General features: G+C 29.3%; 1 protein-coding gene across 7 annotated transcripts in view; it reads right to left on the bottom strand.

The window, feature by feature from the left end:
- The window catches only part of LOC124946742 (potassium voltage-gated channel protein Shab), a 44,416-nt gene that overhangs the window by 3,206 nt on the left and 19,092 nt on the right, over positions 1-22,118 (bottom strand). For 4 of the 7 annotated variants that reach the window (XM_047487906.1, XM_047487910.1, XM_047487904.1 and 1 more), the window contains 6 exons: positions 21,125-21,971; positions 20,292-20,590; positions 12,602-12,685; positions 5,770-6,033; positions 5,422-5,685; positions 586-799 (listed from right to left, as the gene is read on the bottom strand). In XM_047487906.1, coding sequence (XP_047343862.1) covers positions 586-799; positions 5,422-5,685; positions 5,770-6,033; positions 12,602-12,685; positions 20,292-20,590; positions 21,125-21,971 — 1,972 coding nt within the window. The remainder of the gene's footprint in view (positions 1-585; positions 800-5,421; positions 5,686-5,769; positions 6,034-12,601; positions 12,686-20,291; positions 20,591-21,124; positions 21,972-22,118) is intronic. The other 3 variants (XM_047487907.1, XM_047487909.1, XM_047487911.1) reach the window with 3 other exon arrangements.

Genomic DNA, 22,118 nt, shown 5'->3' with positions numbered 1-22,118 from the left:
AGTATATCTATATATCATAGTATACTTACAGTATAGTATAATTATAATAGAATATAATTATATTACATTACATACCTTTCGCACATAGTATAGTATATTATAATTATATACTAATATAAGTTATAGTTTAATTTCTATATTATATAATATTTGTATAAACATGAACACATAAAGTTTAATTATAGAGGGATAATATACAAAATGTCTAAAACTTTTTTCTATGACATTAGGAAGATTATGATTTAATTATCTAATAAAAAAGTTAAATCCAATATAAAAACAAAAAATATATATATAACAATGAATTTTTTTTGTATCTAAACAAAAAATTATGAAAGAATATAAAAAAAGAAAAATATCAAAAATTATTATACAATAATTGTATGCATAGAAACGTGAAAAAGATAAATGATAAAGCAACAACAACAAATGTATAATACATATGTACATATATACATCCATACGTACATACATATATCCATACATACATACATACATACATACAAACATTCATACATACATACATATATATATATATATATATATACATTAGAAGTGGCTCCTAACATATAAATAAACAATTACCTGTACTGTAATGCCTAGGACTGCTAATTGACCCGAAAAAATGATGATTGATTATGCGAGTTGCAGATGCAAGGCTGTTTGTCGGTCCGAACGCGAATGGTCGTCCACCACGTAGTCCACCATAATGATTATTATTGTTTTCCATCTCTTTCACGGTGATTCGAGTAGATGTGTTATCCTGATCGCAAATAAATTGTGCACGAGGTCTGCCGCTCTGCAATTAATCCCCCGTGTTATAACTAATACGACACGTAGAGACTTGTTTACATTTCAAATTTGCCTGACATGCGAGCATTTATTATTTTTTTTTTATATTTTTTATATTTCTTTTTTATTTCTTTTACAATTAGTATGTCAAGTTTTATATACATACATATATACGTGTATACAGTGAATGTAAAATTATTCTCTTACATTTCTTATAATTTTTCATTAATTGAGCTATTTTCTTTTTCTTTATCAAATACGATTATTCTACAATATATATATATATATATATATATATATATATATATATAAATTAACATAAAAATAATGACATCAAATTAAATCTTATTAATGAAATTTGTATTAACAAATAAAATATTGTATAGATCATTGTGATTATGTATCGGTCGATAAAACAGTTTTGAAAAAATAAATCAAATACGATTGTTATATTTTTCCACTATCGAATATAATAAAAAATTATATTTGATTAGATATTATTGTGAAATTTTTATTGACAGTGAAAATATTTTGATTTTAATTATCGGTCGGTACAAAAGTCCCGAAGGAAAAAACAAGACATTGCGATTGTAATTCTCTGTCGGTCGATAAAAAAGTATTTATAAGAATGTGTCGATAAAAAAGTTTAAAAAGAAAACTAATAAAAGAAATTCTGATAAAGACTTACAAATATATATTTTTTGTTTCTTTCTGTTTTTTTATTTTCTTTTTTGTTACATTCACTTTAGACACGTATGTTTTACGTAGAAAATCTCGTTCGAGATAAGGACGAAGGCGACGATCCGCTTGAACTTTTAGTAAAATAAAACGCAATTCAAATTTTTCAAACACAATTCTTTTTCTTTGAGATAATATAGAAAGATAACGAAAAAATATATTATAAATTCTTGAAATTGGGTAAATTAGAATAGAGCTGGAGACATGGGATGCTTTTAAATAGAAACGTATGTATGTATATGAATCGATTAAGAAGACGTGACACTTGCGATTGCGAGCATCAAATCGTTTCTATTACTGTACACACACACACACACGCACACACACACACAAATGCTTTATTTTTATCTTCAAAAAAACTGTTAAAATTTCAAATCGCTTCCTTTTTTTATTATTTTTCCATTTATTAATTTCCATAATAATCAAAACTGATTGCTCAAAGAAACGATTCGAGAGTGCTGCTCGATGCTTATATAAAATACATAATATTTATATAATATATATATAATATATATATTATATTATTATATATATATAAGGTCATTAAGTATGAAATGTCCGATTTGAAAGTGAAAGTTTGGTTTATTATATTTCAAGCAAAAAGTAGTATAATTAATCGAAGTATGAGCCTAAACTATCGATACAATTTTGCCATCTTAAAGATAACTTATTAATGCCGGCAGCGAAGAAGTCTGAAAAGCAAGCAGTGATAAAATCACAAAAAGCATTTTCCATTGCATATTGGGAATTAAATATTTTTCCTTGCAAGAAGTGATCCAATACCCGAAAGAAATGGTAATCAGTAGATGCAAGACCTGGGGAATACGGTGGGTGACAGAGATATTTCAAGTCTAGCCCCTATAGTTAGAGCAAAGTTATTCGGGCAACATGTAAAAGAATTGGCCTGTATCTATTCACCAATCTCAGCTGCTTTATCCAAAGCTTTATCCTTATTTCGTTTAATTGATTACAGTAGGCATCTGCTGTAATCAATTGACCAGGTCTCATGAAGCTGAAATGGAAAACACCACTGCTGGATCACCAAATTGATACCTATTAGCTTTTTTGGTGAATACTCGGTTTCGGAGTATGTTTTGACACTTCATCTTTATCTAACCACTGTGCCGAATGTTTGAAATTATCGAAAAGTATCCATTTTTCATCATACGTAATAATACGATGAAAAATGGTTCATCTTTTTGTCGTGATAGCAAAGAGTGGCAAGTTTTTAAACGATTCCTCTTCTGACGTTCATTCAATTCATGCGGAATCCATTTATCCAGCTTCTTTACCTTTCAGATGTGTTTCAAATGGTTTAATACGGTTGGAATGCTAAAGCCTAACTTCTCTGCTAATTTACGCGAAGAAAAGAAGTCAAACTTAGTGCTTGAGGTAATCGAACATTTTATACTTAATGACCTAATAATATATTTTATATATATACATATATATATATATATATATATAAATATATATATATATTTTATATATATAGTTATATATATATATATATATATGTAACTATATATTACATATATATACATAAACATACATTATACAGGATGGGCTCCAAAAGTTCATAGGTGATTTAAAAAAATCACTTACTTTTCTTCGTAACTTTTTAGATTAATTATTTGTATGTTATTATTTATTCTGTTTTTTTATCAAATTGTACAACCACGAACCTAACTTGTTAATCTACAAACCTAACTATATATCTGAAACATTCATACTCTTGAGAGAGAGAGAGAGAGAGAGAGAGAGAGAGAGAGAGAGAGAGAGAGAGAGAGAGAGAGAGAGAGAGAAAGAGAGAGAGATGGAGAAGGAGGGAGGAAGGGACAAAGAGAGGAAGGGAAAGAAGGAGACAGTAATAAATTTAAAAAAAAACATAATACTTCGACAAACTTTTGACCTGCTTAAAAGATTTTATGCCCATCCTAATTTTAAATAAAATCACTCACGAACTTTTAAGTCCATCTTGATACACATATACACGTATATATACATATACATATACATATATATATATATATATATATATATATATATATATACATATGTATAGGCATATATAATTAAACGTGCAAGTATAAAGTGAAAACACGCAAAGGACAAGCAACGACGTTCGTTAGATGTAAATTGGTCAAAAAATAAAACAGAGAATAGAAATAGAAAGAAAGAAAGAAAAAGAGAGAGAAAAACAGGGAGAAGGATAGAGAAAGAGAAAGAGAGAGAGAGAGAGAGAGAGAGAGAGAGAGAGAGAGAGAGGGGGGAGGGAGAGAGAAAGAAAGATAAAATATGACGGGTTGCTTTTTGACGAAGAGAATAATTCAGTAGTCAGGAGTTATGGGATTTATGAAGATTGCGGGGTTGTGAGTTTGTGGGGTTGTTGGGTGTGTGGGGGTGTAGGAGTGTTGAGGGATGACATTTTCAAAAGCGTTGATTTAGCGATGAACAAACGATACCCGCTGTTTGAGGCCTCTCTTTGGCTCGAGGACATCGATACTTCCAATGTCGTTTCTACGATCGAACAAGACAAAGGACACTCTTGACGACTCGATAAATAAACGAGTTTCTCGACTTCTCTCTTTGAGGATCGACGTGTCCGCGATATCGCGCTTCGCTTCCACGCGAGCGTGGACATTAGAAAAAATTCTATTCGCTTTCGGCGATATTCATCTCTATTCCATTTCTGATCTCGATGGTTTGCGCAACTGAAAGAAGGAGGTAGAAGATTTCTGAATAATAGAAAATGAATTTTCTATTTCAAATTCTTCTATAAGAAAATTTCGAGGCGGAGTGGTGGGGTAGGGGACGGGTGGGGAAGGGAGGGGAAGGGTTGGTGGAAAAATTTAAAAGGTTCTTGCTGACGATATTTATTTATTTATTTTTATATTATATTTATGAATTTTATTCATGTGACTCTTAAATGATTTCTTTTGTAATTTCTTTCTCTTCGTGTCAAATTAATTTCTCGGTTTAATAATCTCTCTTTGATGATCATTTATTATTACTATACGAAGAAGTTCTTCTCATTGGGTAATTAGGAAAGACAAAGATAAAAAGAAAAAACAAAAAAGAAAAAAGAAAAGAAATAAAAAAAAAAAAAGAAAAATTTATGCATTTCAATACATAATGTGAAACAATTTAATAACAGAAATTTTCTTGTCGCCATGAATGATTATTATTTTCAAGCAATGTGAAAATTAAAATTGTGTTGCTTCTGCTGAAAAATTAAACGACGAATTCAAACGGTTATTAAATGTCAGACCGAATATTCATAATTTGAAACGGTCTAATTATGTCTCTGCAGAAGATTTGATTATTTATAAATAATCATATAGCGATAGAGAAAATTGTAGAATATTATCAAAGATATAAGATACAAAAAAATAAATTCGACTGCATACAGAGTGAGAGAGAGAGAGAGAAAGAGAAAGAGGGAAACCTCACCATAATAAATCAATAGTCTTAGCTGTATGAATATTGTATTTTTAGAATAAGGAAGAAAAAAAGAAAAAGAAAAAGAAAAAGGGAAAGAAAAAGAGGAAAAGAAAAAAGAAAGAGAGAGAGAGAAAAAGAGAGAGAGAGAGAGAGAGAGAGAGAGAGAGAAATAATATGGAAATAAAAGAAATGAATGATGTTGACGTCGAGGAAACCTACTTAGAGATTTAACGCTAACAAATAAAAAACGGAGTAGAATTTTGATCGACTATTGTTAGAATAAAGATAATAATCTAATAATAATAATAATAATAAAAATAATAATAATAATAATAATAATAATAACAATAACAAACACGTCTAATTTCAATGATAGATCTTTCTAATTCAAACAAAAAAAAAAAAAAGAAAAAAGAAGAAAAAAAATAATACTTCTACAAGACTTACCTGCTGAATACGAATTTTTCTATGCTTTGGTATGGAGTCGTTTAGGGCAACCTTAGTGGGCTCATTGAAAGGACGAAGATCCTTGAGAGATTCGACGGTAGGAGATACATCGCTGATATTATGGGCAACCTCCCCTGATACCGATTTCTTCACTCTTCCACCTCCTCTATCCCCTCCTGTAGTAATGTTACCTCCCCTACACTTTTCCGCTGCTTCCAAAGGATTAACGTAAAGGTTGCTATCCGCCTCTTCGGTTAGATCGCCCTTCAAATATAAAGCAAGAAAAAAAAAAGAAAAATGGTCGATCAGATGATGAACAACGTAACGGTTATTAGGTAACCTTCCTACCTGCGAATGAGATGGATGTGTTTGACAGCTAGCATAAGTGTCTGAACTGTCAACGCTCCCTTGTTCGTTATATACTTTGCCAAAAGTTGAAGATATATCCGGTGCTTGTAAAGGTGACGTCTTCGTTTCGGCAAAAATCGACACTATACGATCTATGCCGACACTAGCTGATCTGAGAGATCTTAGCTCCTGACAAACGGGATTACGAAAGTCGCTCGTCGCCAATGGCATTATGTTCTCGGCATCTCTGAACTCTTTGTACTCCTAGAAAAGATCGAGGAGTTTGGCTGAAACTTGATGTCGCCCCCCTCCGATCAACCCCCGTTAGCCAGAGATAATGCCACACTCTTCGCCTCGATGTTTTTTTACTCTCTTATGGATTAAAATGAAGAAGAAGAAGAAGAAGAAGAAGAAGAAGAAGAAGAAGAAGAAGAAGAAGAAGAAGAAGAAGATAGAAGAAGTGAAAGAAAAAGAAATCAAAACGAAATATAATGCTTTCTCGCTGATTCCTCGATACTATTGAATGGTATCTTATTATCGATCGACTTTGATTTTGCAAGGAATTGTCGAATCAAACGGTAATAATGTTAAAGAAAAAAAAAAGAAATAACTTCGATAGTTCGACGGTTCTCGAAAAATATAAACGGCGATCGAAATTTAATATAAAATTATTGAATCGAAACATCGAATTCTTTTACGCTGTATCTTAAAATGATACGATAGTGTTTTAATGAAATTTATATTGAATTATCGAATCGACATCGTTTGATATTCTTTATACAATACAATATAAACATTGTCTAAATTTAATATGTGAAATTATCTATTGGTTCGATATTCTTATTCAACATCGTTTAAACGATCGTAATTTCATATACGAAATTATCGAATAAAAACGTGAGAACGTTAAAAAAAAAAAGAAAAATAAAAAAGGAAAAGAAAAGAAAGAGAAATAAAAGAAAAAAAAAACCATTTTCGATTGTTTCAACGCGATCGAAATTTTCGTATATCTATATGAAATTATTTTCATAAGATTTTGACAAATATTTAGAAAACATTAATAATCGAGATTATACCTGATTTCGACTAACAAAAGAATAAAGAGGAAAGGCATGAAAGATCGTTAAAAGAGTGTCACTCTCTTTACAAGAGCGAGCGACGAAAAGACACTTTGGACACTTTGAAAACAATAGGCAAGAAGTATCAAAGGTGAGAGGCATCCGTGCTTACCCTCGAGCGAGTATAATCGTCCAAAGGGATTGTCTGTTCTCTTTTTTTCCTTCTTCTCTTTTTATTATATTTTTTTTTTTTTTTTTTTTTTTTTTTTTTTATATTGTTTCACATTTCTTTCCTATTTTTTTCTTTTCGTTTTATTTATTTATTTATTTATTTGTCTTTATTTTCTAATCATTCATTAAGAAACAATCAAGAAGGCCACAGAAAGAGTATGTTACTACTGTGCTGTCTACAAATGTTCAATGAAACATTCTAGAAAAAAGGATTTTTGTGATACATGTATGGTTTGTATTAATACTCGCCTGTTATGTCCGCGATGGTAATTAGCATAGAACAAAGAAGAACAAAGAAGAAGAAGAAAGAGAGAGAGTGAGAAAGAATGAGAGAGAGAGGAAGAGAGAGAGAGAGAGAGAGAGAGAGAGAAAGAGAGAGAGAGAAAGAGAGAGAGAAAGAAAGAGAGGAAGAAGAAGAAGAAAATCACAGTTACATGTATTTCAATGGAAGATATCGAAATATGGAACTTAAGGAAAATAGTATTGTGTTAAAATCGTACCCAAGCATTTTTATTAACCCTTTAGCTACAGTGTTATCAATCGTACTCCAATTGTACCACTAACAATTGGTATTACTACTATCGTTATTTCAATTTATTTTTACAACAGTGTTACATAAAATACGGATGTAAGTCAGAGGTTAACTTTCTTCTCTGTCGCGAGTCAACACGGGCATCCTCAATACTAATCCATCAATCACGTTTCCCGACTAATTAAGTTCACTAACAAACCATCTATTTATCTATCTACTACTTCATGCATCTTGTTACGTCATGAAACAGAACAGAAATAAAAGCCGTGCAGTTATCACGAAAGACACGATATTATCAAAAACATTTAATTGGTTTTGTCGTTTTAACACCTTATCGGAATAACCAAATAAACGAAAGGAGTCACGCATGACTCGCGAAAGAAGCGAGGGGTAGGGCGATCCTTAAACCGTATGTTATTATATAATATTTGTATTTATTTTCATATGAAAATTATCGCAATTTTCTCATTATATAAGTCACTATAACGATGATGTTTCTTCGTCTCCAAAAAAAAAAAAAAATATTACTTTGCCGAAGAAATCATATTATAATTATTATAAGTAGTAGCTAAAAGGTCAATTGGCTTTTTATGGTTTTTCGTTTGTTATTTACAGAAGAATAAAAAAAAATAATAATAACAAAAGAAAAATATATATTCCTACATTCATGTATAATAAATATCTCAACAATTTTTTCTTTCTTTTCTTTTTTTTGTCTTTTCTTTCTAAATCAAGTATATTACATTAGAACAAAATCTGTGACATGATCAAATTTTTAACAAGCACTGGTGAGAATGATCGACTTAGGAAAGGAAATTTCTTTTTTTTTTTTTTTTTTTTTTTTTAATAAAATATAAAACGTTCAATATCAAAATTGATAATTTTTTATCAAGTATCGCAATAGCCCGAGCCTGAACTATTTATTTATTTTTATTTTTTTATTTTTTATTTTTTTATTTTTTATTTTTTTATTTTCTTTTCCTTTTGTTCATATTTCAAATCTAAATTTCGCGTTGATTAATCGACACATTGTCTAAGGTTTGGGAAAAAAAGAGAAAAAAAATAAAAAAGTAAGAATAATATGCGTTGAAAGAAGATCTATGGAGTAGATTATGTCACCAGTCTCATTAGAAGATCGATCAATTTCGAAATATTTATCCGTTGATCCACGAAGAGATATGTCAATACTACGTATTTTACAGAATCGAAATATAAATCCATTTTTATAGAACGGTCTTTTTTTTCTTTTTTTTTATCTCTTTCTTTTCGTATTATAAAAAAATAATAAAATAAAAAAGATATATTACTATATGAAATCACTTAATCTTTTTTATAGTTAATTTACAACAATTCATTTTATATATTTATATATATATATATATATACATATACATATATATACACATATATACACACATGTATGCAATCTGATATATAAATAATATTTCTATCACTCTATATCTATTAATATCAATATAACACATGCACATACAAAATCTAATTACTATCCTTTTGTAACGCTAATCCTTCCTACAGTTAATATCTTTAAAAAAACCAAAATTAAAGAAAAGGAAAAAGAAAAAATAAAGAAAAAATAAAGAAACAGACGTTTAATCAAAACCAAAACATCGATTCCATTCAACTGTTAAAAGTTCTTCGCTTTATCTATAACACAAAGATCAAGTACCACATTAATACAACGATCACATTAACGCATGGATATTTTATTAATATTTTATATTTTATATAATATATTTTATTAATATTTCCATTCTAATCATATGAACGTAAAAAAATTGTTTTGACCAAAGATTTCGAAGTCGATGTTCTCGTTCGTTTCCTTTAGCGTGCACTTGAAGTATAGGAAGCACTTGAAGTAGTGGAAGTATAGGTAATAGTAGTTGTAGTAGTGTAGTAGCAGTAGTAATAATAGTAGTAGTAGTAGTAATAATAATAGTAGTAGTAGTAGTAGTAGTAGTAGTAGTAGTAGTAGTAACAGTATTAGTATTAGTATTAGGAATAATAGTAGTAGTAATAGTAGTAGTAGTAGTAGTAGTAGTAGTAGTAGTAGTAGTAGTAGTAGTAGTAGTAGTAGTAGTAGTAGTAGTAGTAGTAGTAGTAGTAGTAGTAGTAGTAGTAGTAGTAGTAGTAGTAGTAGTAGTAGTAGTAGTAGTAGTAGTAGTAGTAGTAGTAGTAGTAGTAGTAGTAGTAGTATTAGTAGTAGTAGTAGTAGTGGTAGTAGTAGTAGTAGTAGTAATAGTAGTAGTAATAATAGTAGCAATAGTAGTAGTAGTAGTAGTAGTAATAGTAGAAATAGTAGTTGTAGTAATAGTAGTAATAGTAGTAATAGTAGTAGTAGTAGTAATAGTAGTAGTAGTAATAGTAGTAGTAGTAGTAATAGTAGTAGTAGTAATAGTAGTAGTAGTAATAGTAGTAGTAGTAATAGTAGTAGTAGTAATAGTAGTAGTAGTAATAGTAGTAGTAGTAATAGTAGTAGTAGTAATAGTAGTAGTAGTAATAGTAGTAGTAGTAATAGTAGTAGTAGTAATAGTAGTAGTAGTAATAGTAGTAGTAGTAATAGTAGTAGTAGTAATAGTAGTAGTAGTAATAGTAGTAGTAGTAATAGTAGTAGTAGTAATAGTAGTAATACAGGTTTGGCCAAAAGTCTTAAGATGGAACAAAAATTCTTGAATAATTTCACAAATCAATCACTCTTTTTTGAAATCTTTCAAGCTTTCGATTAAACTTCTATATTTACGAATTAATCTTGTAGTTCTACAATTTGAAAAAAAAGAAAATCCGTGAAAAATTCTCTAAAAAATCTTAAGAAAATGTTTGAGATTAATTTTTAACACCTAGGAACTTTTTGACACATCTGGTAACTTTTAGCCTACTCTTTAGTAATAGCGATAGTAACAATCATATTAACAAAGCTATACTCCGGAAAGAATTTAACGATTAATTAATTAACTCGATTCGCCTATTGGCCTTAAGCAATTGTGCCAAACGAAATAGTAAAGTGTGAATGGATAAGGTGATGTGCGTAAAACAACACATGTTCTAATCTTTTATTTTTCTTTTTGTATTTTCTTTATTTCTTTTTTTATTTCGGTTTTGGTTTTGTTTTGTTTCACTATGCATGTGTCTCTTGTTTTCGAGCAACGTCTATAGCCAATATATCAATTAATTAATCAGAAAAAAAACAATCAATAAAAGAGACAATGGTCAAAACGAAGAAAATGTGTAATATATATGTGTATATATATAATATCTAAAGCTAGATATCTAAAGCTTCTTTTCGACGTAATATGTAAATATGTACGATGAATAAAACCGTGCTGAATAATTTCTCATACTTCTTGTTTCTTTATCCTTTTTTTTTTTGAGAGTTCCTTTTTTCATTCATTTCTTTCATAATTATATATATATATACATATATATATATATATATATATATATATATATATATATATATATATATGTATATATATATGTATATATATATATGTATATATTATAACTTAATTAAGTTGTATATAATTCATTTTTTCATTCTAAACACTTTTAAAATTTATGATCCCAAAAATAAATTGAAATTAAATTGCCATAATCCGTTCTGAAATTCTTCAAATTCTTAAAATTACGATTCCTAAAAATATCTAATGAAGTTAAATTGCCACAATTCATTTTGAAATTCTTAAAATTCTTGAAATTTACGATTTCTAAAAATATCAAATAAAATTAAATTACCATAATTCATTTTGAAATTCTAAAATTTTTTAAATTTACGATTTCTAAACAGGTCAAATAAAGTTAAATTGGCAGAATTCATTTTTAAATACTAAAAATTAAAATATATATATATATATATATATCGAATTTTATTTAAAAATTAACGGATGTTTATTAAGTCATACTTAAATAATGAACCAAATATATATAATACGACAAAATATCGAAGGACGAATGTGCAATTAAAACTGGAAGAGAATTAGAACAAGAGAAAGAGGTAAAGAGGAAGAGAAAAATACGTGTATATATATATATATATATATATATATATATATATATATATATATTTTCTTTTTCTCTTTCTCTCTCTCATACTATAAAGATAGAGAAATTATCTAGCTGACGGTAACTGTTGTATATCGATTGAAACATAAGTGCGCTACACATTATGCTAAGAATAAAGGCGTAGCTAAAGTAAGAAGGAGGAAGAAAAATAATAATAATAAGAAGAAGTAGTAACAGTAGTAATAGTAATAGAAGAAAAAGAAGAAAAATAAGAATAAGAATAGGAATAAGAATAAAAATAAGAACAAAAACACAAGTCGAATTCTCGCTTGACGTGGCCGCCTTGGCGATATCTCGACGTGCCTTGACCTAGAAAATTACCGAGGCACACGCAAATGAAATTGCGGGTTGGTTGGAAGGTTTATGAGGGAGGGTGGTGATAGGAAGAATAGAGAAGAAAGAAAGAGAAAGGAGGTGGAGGCGGGGAAATGACGGTGAACTACACGTTTGGCGTCTAAAGCTTTGAATGAAAGAGTATCGTGTCAATGAAAAAGTTGTGCTGTAGTTGCTTAATAGGGGCAATTGCATACACCTACGATGACCTCTCTCTCTTTCTCTTTCTCTCTCTCTCTCTCTCTCTCTCTCTCTCTTTCTCTCCCTCTCTCTCTTTTTTTTTTCTCTCAAAGTTTCATTTTTCTTTTGTTTGTTTATTTTTTTTTTTTTGTTTTTCTTATTATTACTATCAGTATTTTAGGAAAATGTGTAATATATGTATATATTTAATATATATATGTATATGTATAAGTATATATACACACACATAGATTTGTGTGTGTATGTGTGTAGATATAGATATAGATATAGATATAGATATAGATATAGATATATATATATATACATAGTCGAGGAATTATATAAAAAGAATGCAGAGGTATAAAGTGGTGTATGTAATGCCACTGTGAGAGAGAGGAAGAACGTTTGTGATCGTAAATACCTTCGTAGTACAAAAGCAACACTCGAATTCGCTAGGTATTTCATCAATTTTCTCGAATTTTCTGCTTTCTTTTTTCTCTTCATCCTACAAATGTCACAGACACAATGTTTCGATTTTACTTATTTGCGAGTAAGACTCGGTCCTCTGGATAGATTCGGAAAGAATTCGAATCGTTCCTTTTATTTTTTTTTTATGTTTAATATTATATCAATATTACATACGAATTTTAATTCGTAAAAAAATGTAAATATCGAAACAAAAAAGTATTTGAACACTTTTAAGTCAAATGTTTTAAGACAGTGAATTATTCAGACTCTTATGCCCTTTTAACGAATACCTATTTAAATTAAAGAAATTGAATGATTGATTTCTTTGAAACGATTCGAATACTTCGCGAGCAAACGAACGAACGAATATAAAAAGATGGTGTTAAAAGATCAAAAAAAATGTTTAGATAAATGAATTAGAAAAGATTAAGAAAAAGAAAAAAACAGAACAAAATTATAAAAACATAAGAATGCCTCGAAAAATTCGATTACGTGGAGCCAGAGAGACGCAAGTATACTCTTACATACATATATGCGAGATCGTAAGTAGTGAAAGTATATGTAAGTAAATGGTGTTATCGTGCGTTTCGCAAAGTTAATAGTGTATATATATATATATATATATATATATATATATATATATATATATATATATACAACAAAATTGTTCATTTATTCGAAAGAACCTCTTTCGATGAATATGAATTGATTTATTTTTTATACTTTTTTTCGTTTAACGTGAGCCATACAGTGTTAACAATCTGGTGCCGTGTATAAAAATGTGATGACACGTTGAATTTAATATACAGGACGTTTTGCATATAAGTTTCAATATTTCGAGATCGATCTATGTAAAAAAAAGAAAAAAAAAATATATATATATATATAAATATAAAAATATATTATATATATTATAAAAAATATAATATTATATATATAAAACGTAGTTTATTTTTCTATTACTATACATTTTTTTCTAATCTGCAAAATATAAAAAAGGTTATGCTACGTATAATATATAAACTTTGATAAAATAGTTAACTCTATTTATATATATATAATACATTGTACATAGATCGATCATCTGAAAAATAGCAATACTTCATTTATGATACATTCTGCATATTAAATTGTTAACAATAAAAAAAGAAAAGAAAAAACGGACATCACACGTGCTTCTCTTGTTACTTAACAAACGTTAACTGCATTATGATGAATTTCAATATAAAGCCTTACTCGAGCTGCCTTATTGAATATGTATGTATGTATGTATGTATGTATGTATGTATGTATGTATGTATGTATGTATGTATGTATGTATGTATGTATGTATGAATGTATCTCTTGATTGTTTAGAAAAAAAAAGAAAAAAAAGAAAATAAAGAAAAAAATAAAGAAAAAAAATCTATCGTGCACGTTTCCTCTCGAAACGAACGAAACGTTTAATAAAATAATGCCCCGCTCCTCTCTCAAAAAAAAATATATAAATATATTTACATGTTTCTTTCTTTGAACAGTTTCAACCAAGAGAACCGAAGTTCACTGTGGGACTCATTCCCATGTACTTTTTGCGTACACTCTTTCTCTCTCTCTTTCTCTCCCTCTCTCCCTCTCTCTCTATCACATACTCACATTTTCGATTCGAAAATTTAAATTAACGAAGTCAAACTATCGATCTAATATCGTAACAAAAAAAAAAAATTCTCATAGTGATACCGACTTTGGAATCATCATCGGATTTCGCGAGAAAGTTGTCTAAAAAAGAAAAAACAAAAAAAAAAGAAATTCAAAAAAGTATCTTTGTCGTCAATCGAGGAATAAAAATGCGAAAGAATTAGTGATAAAAAAAAATACGGAATAAAAAAAATAAAAAAAAAAGAAAAGAAATAGAAAGACGCGTTAATAAATTGTTTCAATAGATACACACACAGACACACACAATTAAAATAATACTAAATGTATATGTATATACATACACATATTATAGTATAACAAATAGGTTAATGTATTTCTGTCTTTCTTTCTCTTCTCATGCATTAACAGTCGGAAAATAACGTAATTTACGTCATTTATCGAGTCACATTTTAATTATCATCATCATTATTATTATCAGGACTATTATTATCATTATTATTATCATTATTATTATTATTATTATTATTATTATTATTATTATTATTATTATTATTATTATTATTATTATTATTATTATTATCATTATTATTATATCATTAATAATAATATTACATACGTAAAATAACATATGATAATTTTCGTACATTTTATTTATTTATTTCTTTTCTTTTTCTTTAATTGTTTTATATCTTTCATCCGTTCAATTTCCTTTCGAAAGAGAAGTCAAATTTAATTTATAAGTATTTTTCGTGTTTATTGTTGTTGTTGTACTTGTTATAGGAATTGTTGTAAATGGTGTCGGGTTCCAGTTTAAATAATATATGATAAATATGCAATGTGCGTTTAAATCTGATCTTCGATTAAAAAGGAATTAGCACTATCTTCTGAACTATATTATCCGACTGGGTAAGGCTAGGATTTGGGATTGAGGGGGTGGAGAAATCTGGGAGAATTTAGTTAGACGCTAGCGATGAGCTTCCGGCCGATTTCTCTCGAATTTTTGTAATCGAGTTTTTGCTCATCGATTGGCTCTGAGAGAGAGAACACACATACGGCAAGGTCCGACAATAAGCAGGTAAATTTATCACTGGGACGAATCTGTGTGTTCGGGCATAGCTTTTCTCAAGGTTGCTGGTCAATGCGCGCTGTCGGACATTGCCTGTAACATATCGACACGAAAAATCTGTCAGAGATATATGAGCGTCTAATATTGCAGGCGACCTTTTTTTTAACCCTCTATAACTTGATTCAACTAATTATGTTACGTATACAGACACACACGCACGCAATCACATATCTGGATTTTTTAATAATTTTTTTTCTTTCCTTTTATTCAAATTTTTTATCAACAATTAACTCTTATTTCGAATGTTAATAAAGAGAAGGATTATTTAAGTATTATTTATAGGTAATAAGTATAATTATATTATATCAATTGTAAATAATATAATAATAATAATAATAATAATAATTATCATTATTATTATTATTATTGTTATTATGATTATTATTATTATTTGTAATATTACTTATATTAATATAATATAATATAATATTTTATATAAATTATTTATAATATTATTTATATTAGTATTATTGTATCATAATAAGTAATATATATACATATATAAATATAAGTATATACATACACACGCACATACATACATATATAATTTTTTTATAAATACAAAAAAGGTATTGGGTTATAGAGGGTTAATACAATCACAATGAAGTTCTCGTCAAATTTCACGTTTAAATTTTCGCTCAATCAAACATCAATCAAATATTCTTTGTAATTATTTTTGTTGACGATGAAAGTGAATGCAAAAAAAAAAATAAAAACAAAATCAAAATAAAATTTATTAAAAATATTTCATAATGATTAATGCTCTGTAAGTTATTCATTCGATTGGTTCATTACTTTCGAGCGAAAATTATCCATCGATCCAAGATCTTTTATTTTACGAATGTTCATTCGATTGCAAGGATTGAACTTCAAAAAAATAAAAACAAAAAAAGGAAAAAAGGAAAACTATTATACGATCAAAGCTTCTTGCTATCACAATAAATTTCCATCTCATCGACGACAATTACGGCAGCTTCAATTATACACGACTTCGTATATTTATCATTTGTATAAAAAGACGAAAAAAAAATTAAGAAGTAAAAGAAAATAAATAAATAAATAATTATTTAATTAATTAATTAATTATTTAATTAATTAATTAATTAATTAATTAATTAATTAATAATAAAGAAATGAATGAATGAATGAATAAATAAATGAATGAATATAAAAATAAGGGAAAAAAGAAGTATTTCGATCTCGAGTATTGCATGTTCGTGAATAAGTATATTTATGTGTAAAAACATGGTGTAGTGTTATAACATGTAAAAGTATGGTTGACGTCTATTTTATAGGAAAACGAATGCGCGAACGAGCGCGCGTGTATGTATATGTGTATATATATACAGAAAAAATATTATATCAAAATAGATAAGGAGAGAAAATCGTCGAGAAGATAAAGATGAAATTAGATATGATCGTTCTTTCGGACTCTCCAGAGATCGTTGATTCGCTCACTAAAAGGGCAAAGACTTGCGCAGAAAATAAATAAATAAATAAATAAATAAAGTAAATATCTCGTAGCTTATAACTATAATAAATTAAATTAACTATCTTTTTCATTGTTATAAACATATTATCGTTTGATTTAGAAACTACATTTTCATCGCGCAAGTCTCCTTTCGAATAAATCAACAATGTTACAAATCTGCTCGTGAGAATTTGAACAGACAAAAATTGATGTTTAAAAAAAAAGAAAAAAATATGGATAAAAGAAATAAAAAAGTGAAATAATAAAAAAAAATGAAAAAATAAAATAAAATACAAAAAAAAATATCGATCTGTCTCTTAATTATAAAAAAAAGGAACGCGAGAGGACCGAACGCTTTTATACTTTGATGACATGCATACATAAAAGTATACATAGATAGAAGGATAGATGGATAGATAAATACGTAGGTAGATAGATAGTTAAATAGATAGATAGATAGATAGATAGATGGATAGATAGATACATAGATAGATAGATAGATACATATATACATGTAGAAGCGAAGTCTTCTTTCACGAAGCTGATGTGCAAGATGCTATTTAGAATGTCATACTATTTTCAGCACGAACCTCTATGCATCTATATATCGAATACGCGTGGTAATTCTTGGACTTTGCAATCGTTAGAAACATTGCAATCAAGGCATTACTATTATTATATATAGAAGGTACATTATATATAGGTACGTACATATAGATATATATACATATGAAACTCGTAATAACATTGGCAATCGAACCGTATGTATAAAAGAAACGATCGCTCTTCTCGCTTTCCTTAAGTAACAAGGAATAAATAAATTCAGATTGATATCGTATTAGAACGACGATAGTAATTATTTGAATTATATGAATTATAAAATGACCATATATCTTTACGGCTTTTTAAAAAGCTATTTTGAAATCGAATACACCCGATAATTAAAAGTATTTAACGTAACGAAATAAAAATGATATTAATTACAACCATTAGTTAATTAATCATTATTAAATTTTATTAAATATTTCAATGAATTTGCAGATAATTTTTGTTAAAAAAGTTCTTGTTCGATAACATTGTTTACAAATATTGAATCAAAACACAAATAACGAAAATAAATAAAAATATTTTACTATCGATTAAAATGATAAAGGTCAATGCGCTCTCTCCTATGTCATATTTTATTGAAATTTTAATATTTTTACTTAAGTTATTTTACGCTTTTTTTTATATGTAAATATCGAAAAAAAATGTAAATAACGAAAAAAAAACAAATACTGATCGACGGTATTATTGGCGATTAGAACGATAAGGGGTTAACGCACTATTTACGATATTTATCATATTATATTCAAATCTTATTAGATATATCTATATATTTGAAATATTAGATCATTATGTTTGATAAATCGCTAATTAATGTAAAAACTTTTTCTTTTAAGGATCGTGTTTCGGAGTAGTTTAAAAATAAGTTTCAACATCGAAACGACATTGATTAGAGACGTTAATGAAGAATCAATGAAAGACTATAAATTATACCAAAGATTTTTTATTCGTCTCAATTTATACTCAAATTTTCGAGCGTGCTCGATTAAAGGAACAAAGGAACAAACAAACAAACAAACAAACAAACAAATAAATAATTTAACAATAAATAAATTAATCAATCTAATAAATAAAAATATAAATAAATGTATATATGTATATAGGTTTATATGTATATGGTGTCGATAATAAGCGCTGATATCTGGCTCCATCGCTTGTGTTGCCTTACGCTAGAGTATAAAAGCACAGGGGGCGGGAGCACTTAGGTCGAATTCATGCTAGCGACATAGTGCGACACACACCGATATTTTTGTGTAAAAAAGCAAACGAACGAACGAACAAACGTACAAACAAACGAACAAACAACGATCGTTCGTTCTGGGTTAATACGCACGAAACGAGAAGAAACTACGAGAGAAGAGAAAAAAAGAAAAATCAGAAAATAAAAAAAAAGAAAAAAGATATAAGAAAATATTAGAAAAATATCTGTGCAACTTTGAATCCACGCCAAATCGTTCGTGTAATATACGTTGCTGATGATTTATTTGTAAAAATAACTCAAATCAGAAAAATGTAATGTAATGTGTTTACATACAAAAAATTCTACGATGTCATTGTAATACCTCCGAGAAGGGACAAATATTCCTAGGTTGAATTAAAAGTTCCTAGATGATCATTAAAAATCAATTGCTATTTTTTGTTCCAAACTTTTTAGGCTAATTTTTCTTTTATTTTATCCAGAAACTGTAATTGTAGCTGGACTCGTAGTTTGTACGATCTGAAATAAAAAAAAAAAAAAGAAAGAAAGAAAAAAAGAAAAGAAAAAAAAATTTTTGTGTAAAAAATCTCGAAAAAAAAGTAATTAAGTTTCAAAATAATCTAGGAACTTTTGACCCACCTAGGAACTTTTTGACCCATCCTGTACACGTACAATGTATATTTCCTTTTGTACACGTATACATTGCATGTAAATCAAAATTTAACATATATATATATATATGTATATGAATATAGATATAGATTTATATCTATTATATAATATTTGTTATATATATATATATATATACATATTGTATGTATATGCAAACAAAAAGTAAACACACGTTGACAATTGCAATTTTTAACTCGACGCAATCCTGTGAAGAAGCAGGATGTTGCTGAGGATTAACGTCAATAAGGACAATGCACTTGAATGATTTTTTTGAAAAATGAACAAACGAAATCAAAGCAAAGCAGTACATCATATATATATCATAGAAATGATAAAATATTGACCAGTCGAAAAAAATATTTCTAAATTTTCATAAGATAAACGACGATACGTTCGCGGCCTTCCTGTGGTTTTATGCTCTACATTTTACAAAAAAGATACTTCCTTGGAAAAAATTAATAAAATTGGAAGCTATCTGCTTCGCTATTTTCTGACGAGCCTAATATTATTGTTCGATTCTCGATGATATCATATACCATTGATAGTTCATAAATTTTTTTATATAAATACTTTTTCTATTTGAAACTATGTTCGATATTTCGGATATGCAAAAAAAGACAAAAAAAAAAATAGAATTAATCAAAAAAGAATTAATATCCAATTGAAAGTAATATCCTATACAAATTAATAAATATAAACAAATAAATGAATTAAAATGAACGATAATAAACAAAATAAACAAAATAATAAAATAAATAAATTAATAAATTAAAAAAGGTATGTTTGATCGATTGTCGAGAATCGTTTAGGCTCGTGAATGATGTGAGGCTATTGGAAAAAAAAAGAAAAAAAAAAAAAAACAAAGAAAAAGAAAAAGAAAATCTTTTCACGTTATAACGTTAATATAATTATAACGAATATTTGATGATACTTACGCTGGGTGTCGTATTTTCTTGATTCGCATTCTGTGCCGGTACCTCGTCGTGGAAATAATCGTCATTCTGCGTCCCGGGTACGCTCTGTGCGAAGTCCAAAAGACGACGATTCGGACTGTCCGGTGTCGTCGGAAGGTCGTTCGGCAGATTCGGGAAGCAGGACGACGCACTACGACGATGCCGGGAGAGACTGTAATGCTCATAGTTACGATAGCAACCTGGACCAGTTTGTGCGGGGCCCCGACCGCATGCTGATTCACCTTCCGTGCTGTTACCATCTACCCCAGACATGTTATGACCTGGAAATATGTATGTTAGAGAGCATCAGGAGCCTTGATCGAACGATTTATCACTTCTAATCGAATTTCGGTGCTAATAGTGCTGCTCGGTTGGACGTCGTTGAAGGATTCGATATATATATATATCGACATATATATATATATATATATACATACACGGTGTTTATTTGTTAAACAAATGGTCAATTATAAATATTCTTAGATTTTGGTAAAAATGTACGTTTATGACGTACATACATACATGTGATCGATACATAGGGTTATTCTTTTTTTTTTGTTTTGTTTTTTCGTATTACGGATAAGACAATGTCAAGACCAACTATTTCTTAAACACCTTGTATTTAAGAAAAAGTGCAGATACGAAGTATGACGTGCGAAAGGAACATGCTTGCGGATTATCGTTTCGTGACTTGCTCAGTGATTAGGTCATCGAGTAGTTGACGTTTGAAATAAAAATAAAAAGAAAGAGAGAGAGAGAGAGAGAGAGTCACAAGGTCAATGTTGTCCATGTTTCGTCGACGGTCCGTCGCTTACCAGTATCAACGATGACGTCGATAAGGTCCATGCTCTTGGCGAAAGCATCCCTCAGATTGATGTGATGAAAGGAGACGATGCTGCCCTCTCTCTTAGCCCTCTCAAGAGCTTCCCGTCTCTTAAGGGCCTTCTCCCGTCTCATCTGATTCTTGTAAAACTCAGCGAAGTTGTTGACGATAATGGGAATGGGTAACGCGATTACCAGGACACCACATATACAACACACACTGCCGATCACCTTGCCGAGCGGGGTCGTGGGGTAGATGTCGCCGTATCCGACGGTGGTCATCGTGATGCCTGCCCACCAGAAGGTCTCTGGAATGCTTATGAATTTGGTCCCGGGCTCCTCCTTCTCAGCGAAATAGGCGAGACTAGAGAATATGAGGACGCCCATTGCCAGGAAGAGCATCAGCAGGCCCAACTCCTTATAAGAGTTACGTAGAGTGAAGCCGAGACTCTGTAGCCCGGTCGAATGGCGAGCCAACTTCAAAATTCTTAAGATCCTCATTATACGAAATATTTGGACTACCCTGCGTACATCTTGGAATTGGTCGGTCGCATTCTTGTTAGTCTCGACCAGGAACAGGGATACGTAGTACGGCAGTATAGCCAACAGATCGATCACATTAAGACCGCCTTTGAAGAATTTCCATTTGTCCGGCGAAGCACTGAACCTAAGCACGTACTCGAGGGTGAACCATGTTATACACACGGCTTCCACCATGGCAAGCTGTGGATTGTCTTGAAAGTTCCCCTTCTCATCATTCACTTGCATACTAGGAATGGTGTTGAGAGTTAGTGCGATCGTCGAAAGCACAATAAAGAGTATTGATATCACAGCTATCACCTGGAAAACCGACGTTCAACCGGTCAAACGTTAAGTTTGATCGTTTGCCTAATTATATACTCCTCTAAAAAAACCTTCAATTGCTAATGTCGACATTTACTTTCGCTCCTTTCCATCTAATTCTTGATTAATAATACCTAACGAAGA

Source organism: Vespa velutina, chromosome 2 (genome assembly GCF_912470025.1).
Source record: "Vespa velutina chromosome 2, iVesVel2.1, whole genome shotgun sequence".
In the NCBI taxonomy this organism is placed as follows: Eukaryota; Metazoa; Arthropoda; class Insecta; order Hymenoptera; family Vespidae; genus Vespa; species Vespa velutina.
Note: the sequence above shows the minus strand (reverse complement) of the source record. Positions and strands in the feature narration are given on the sequence as shown.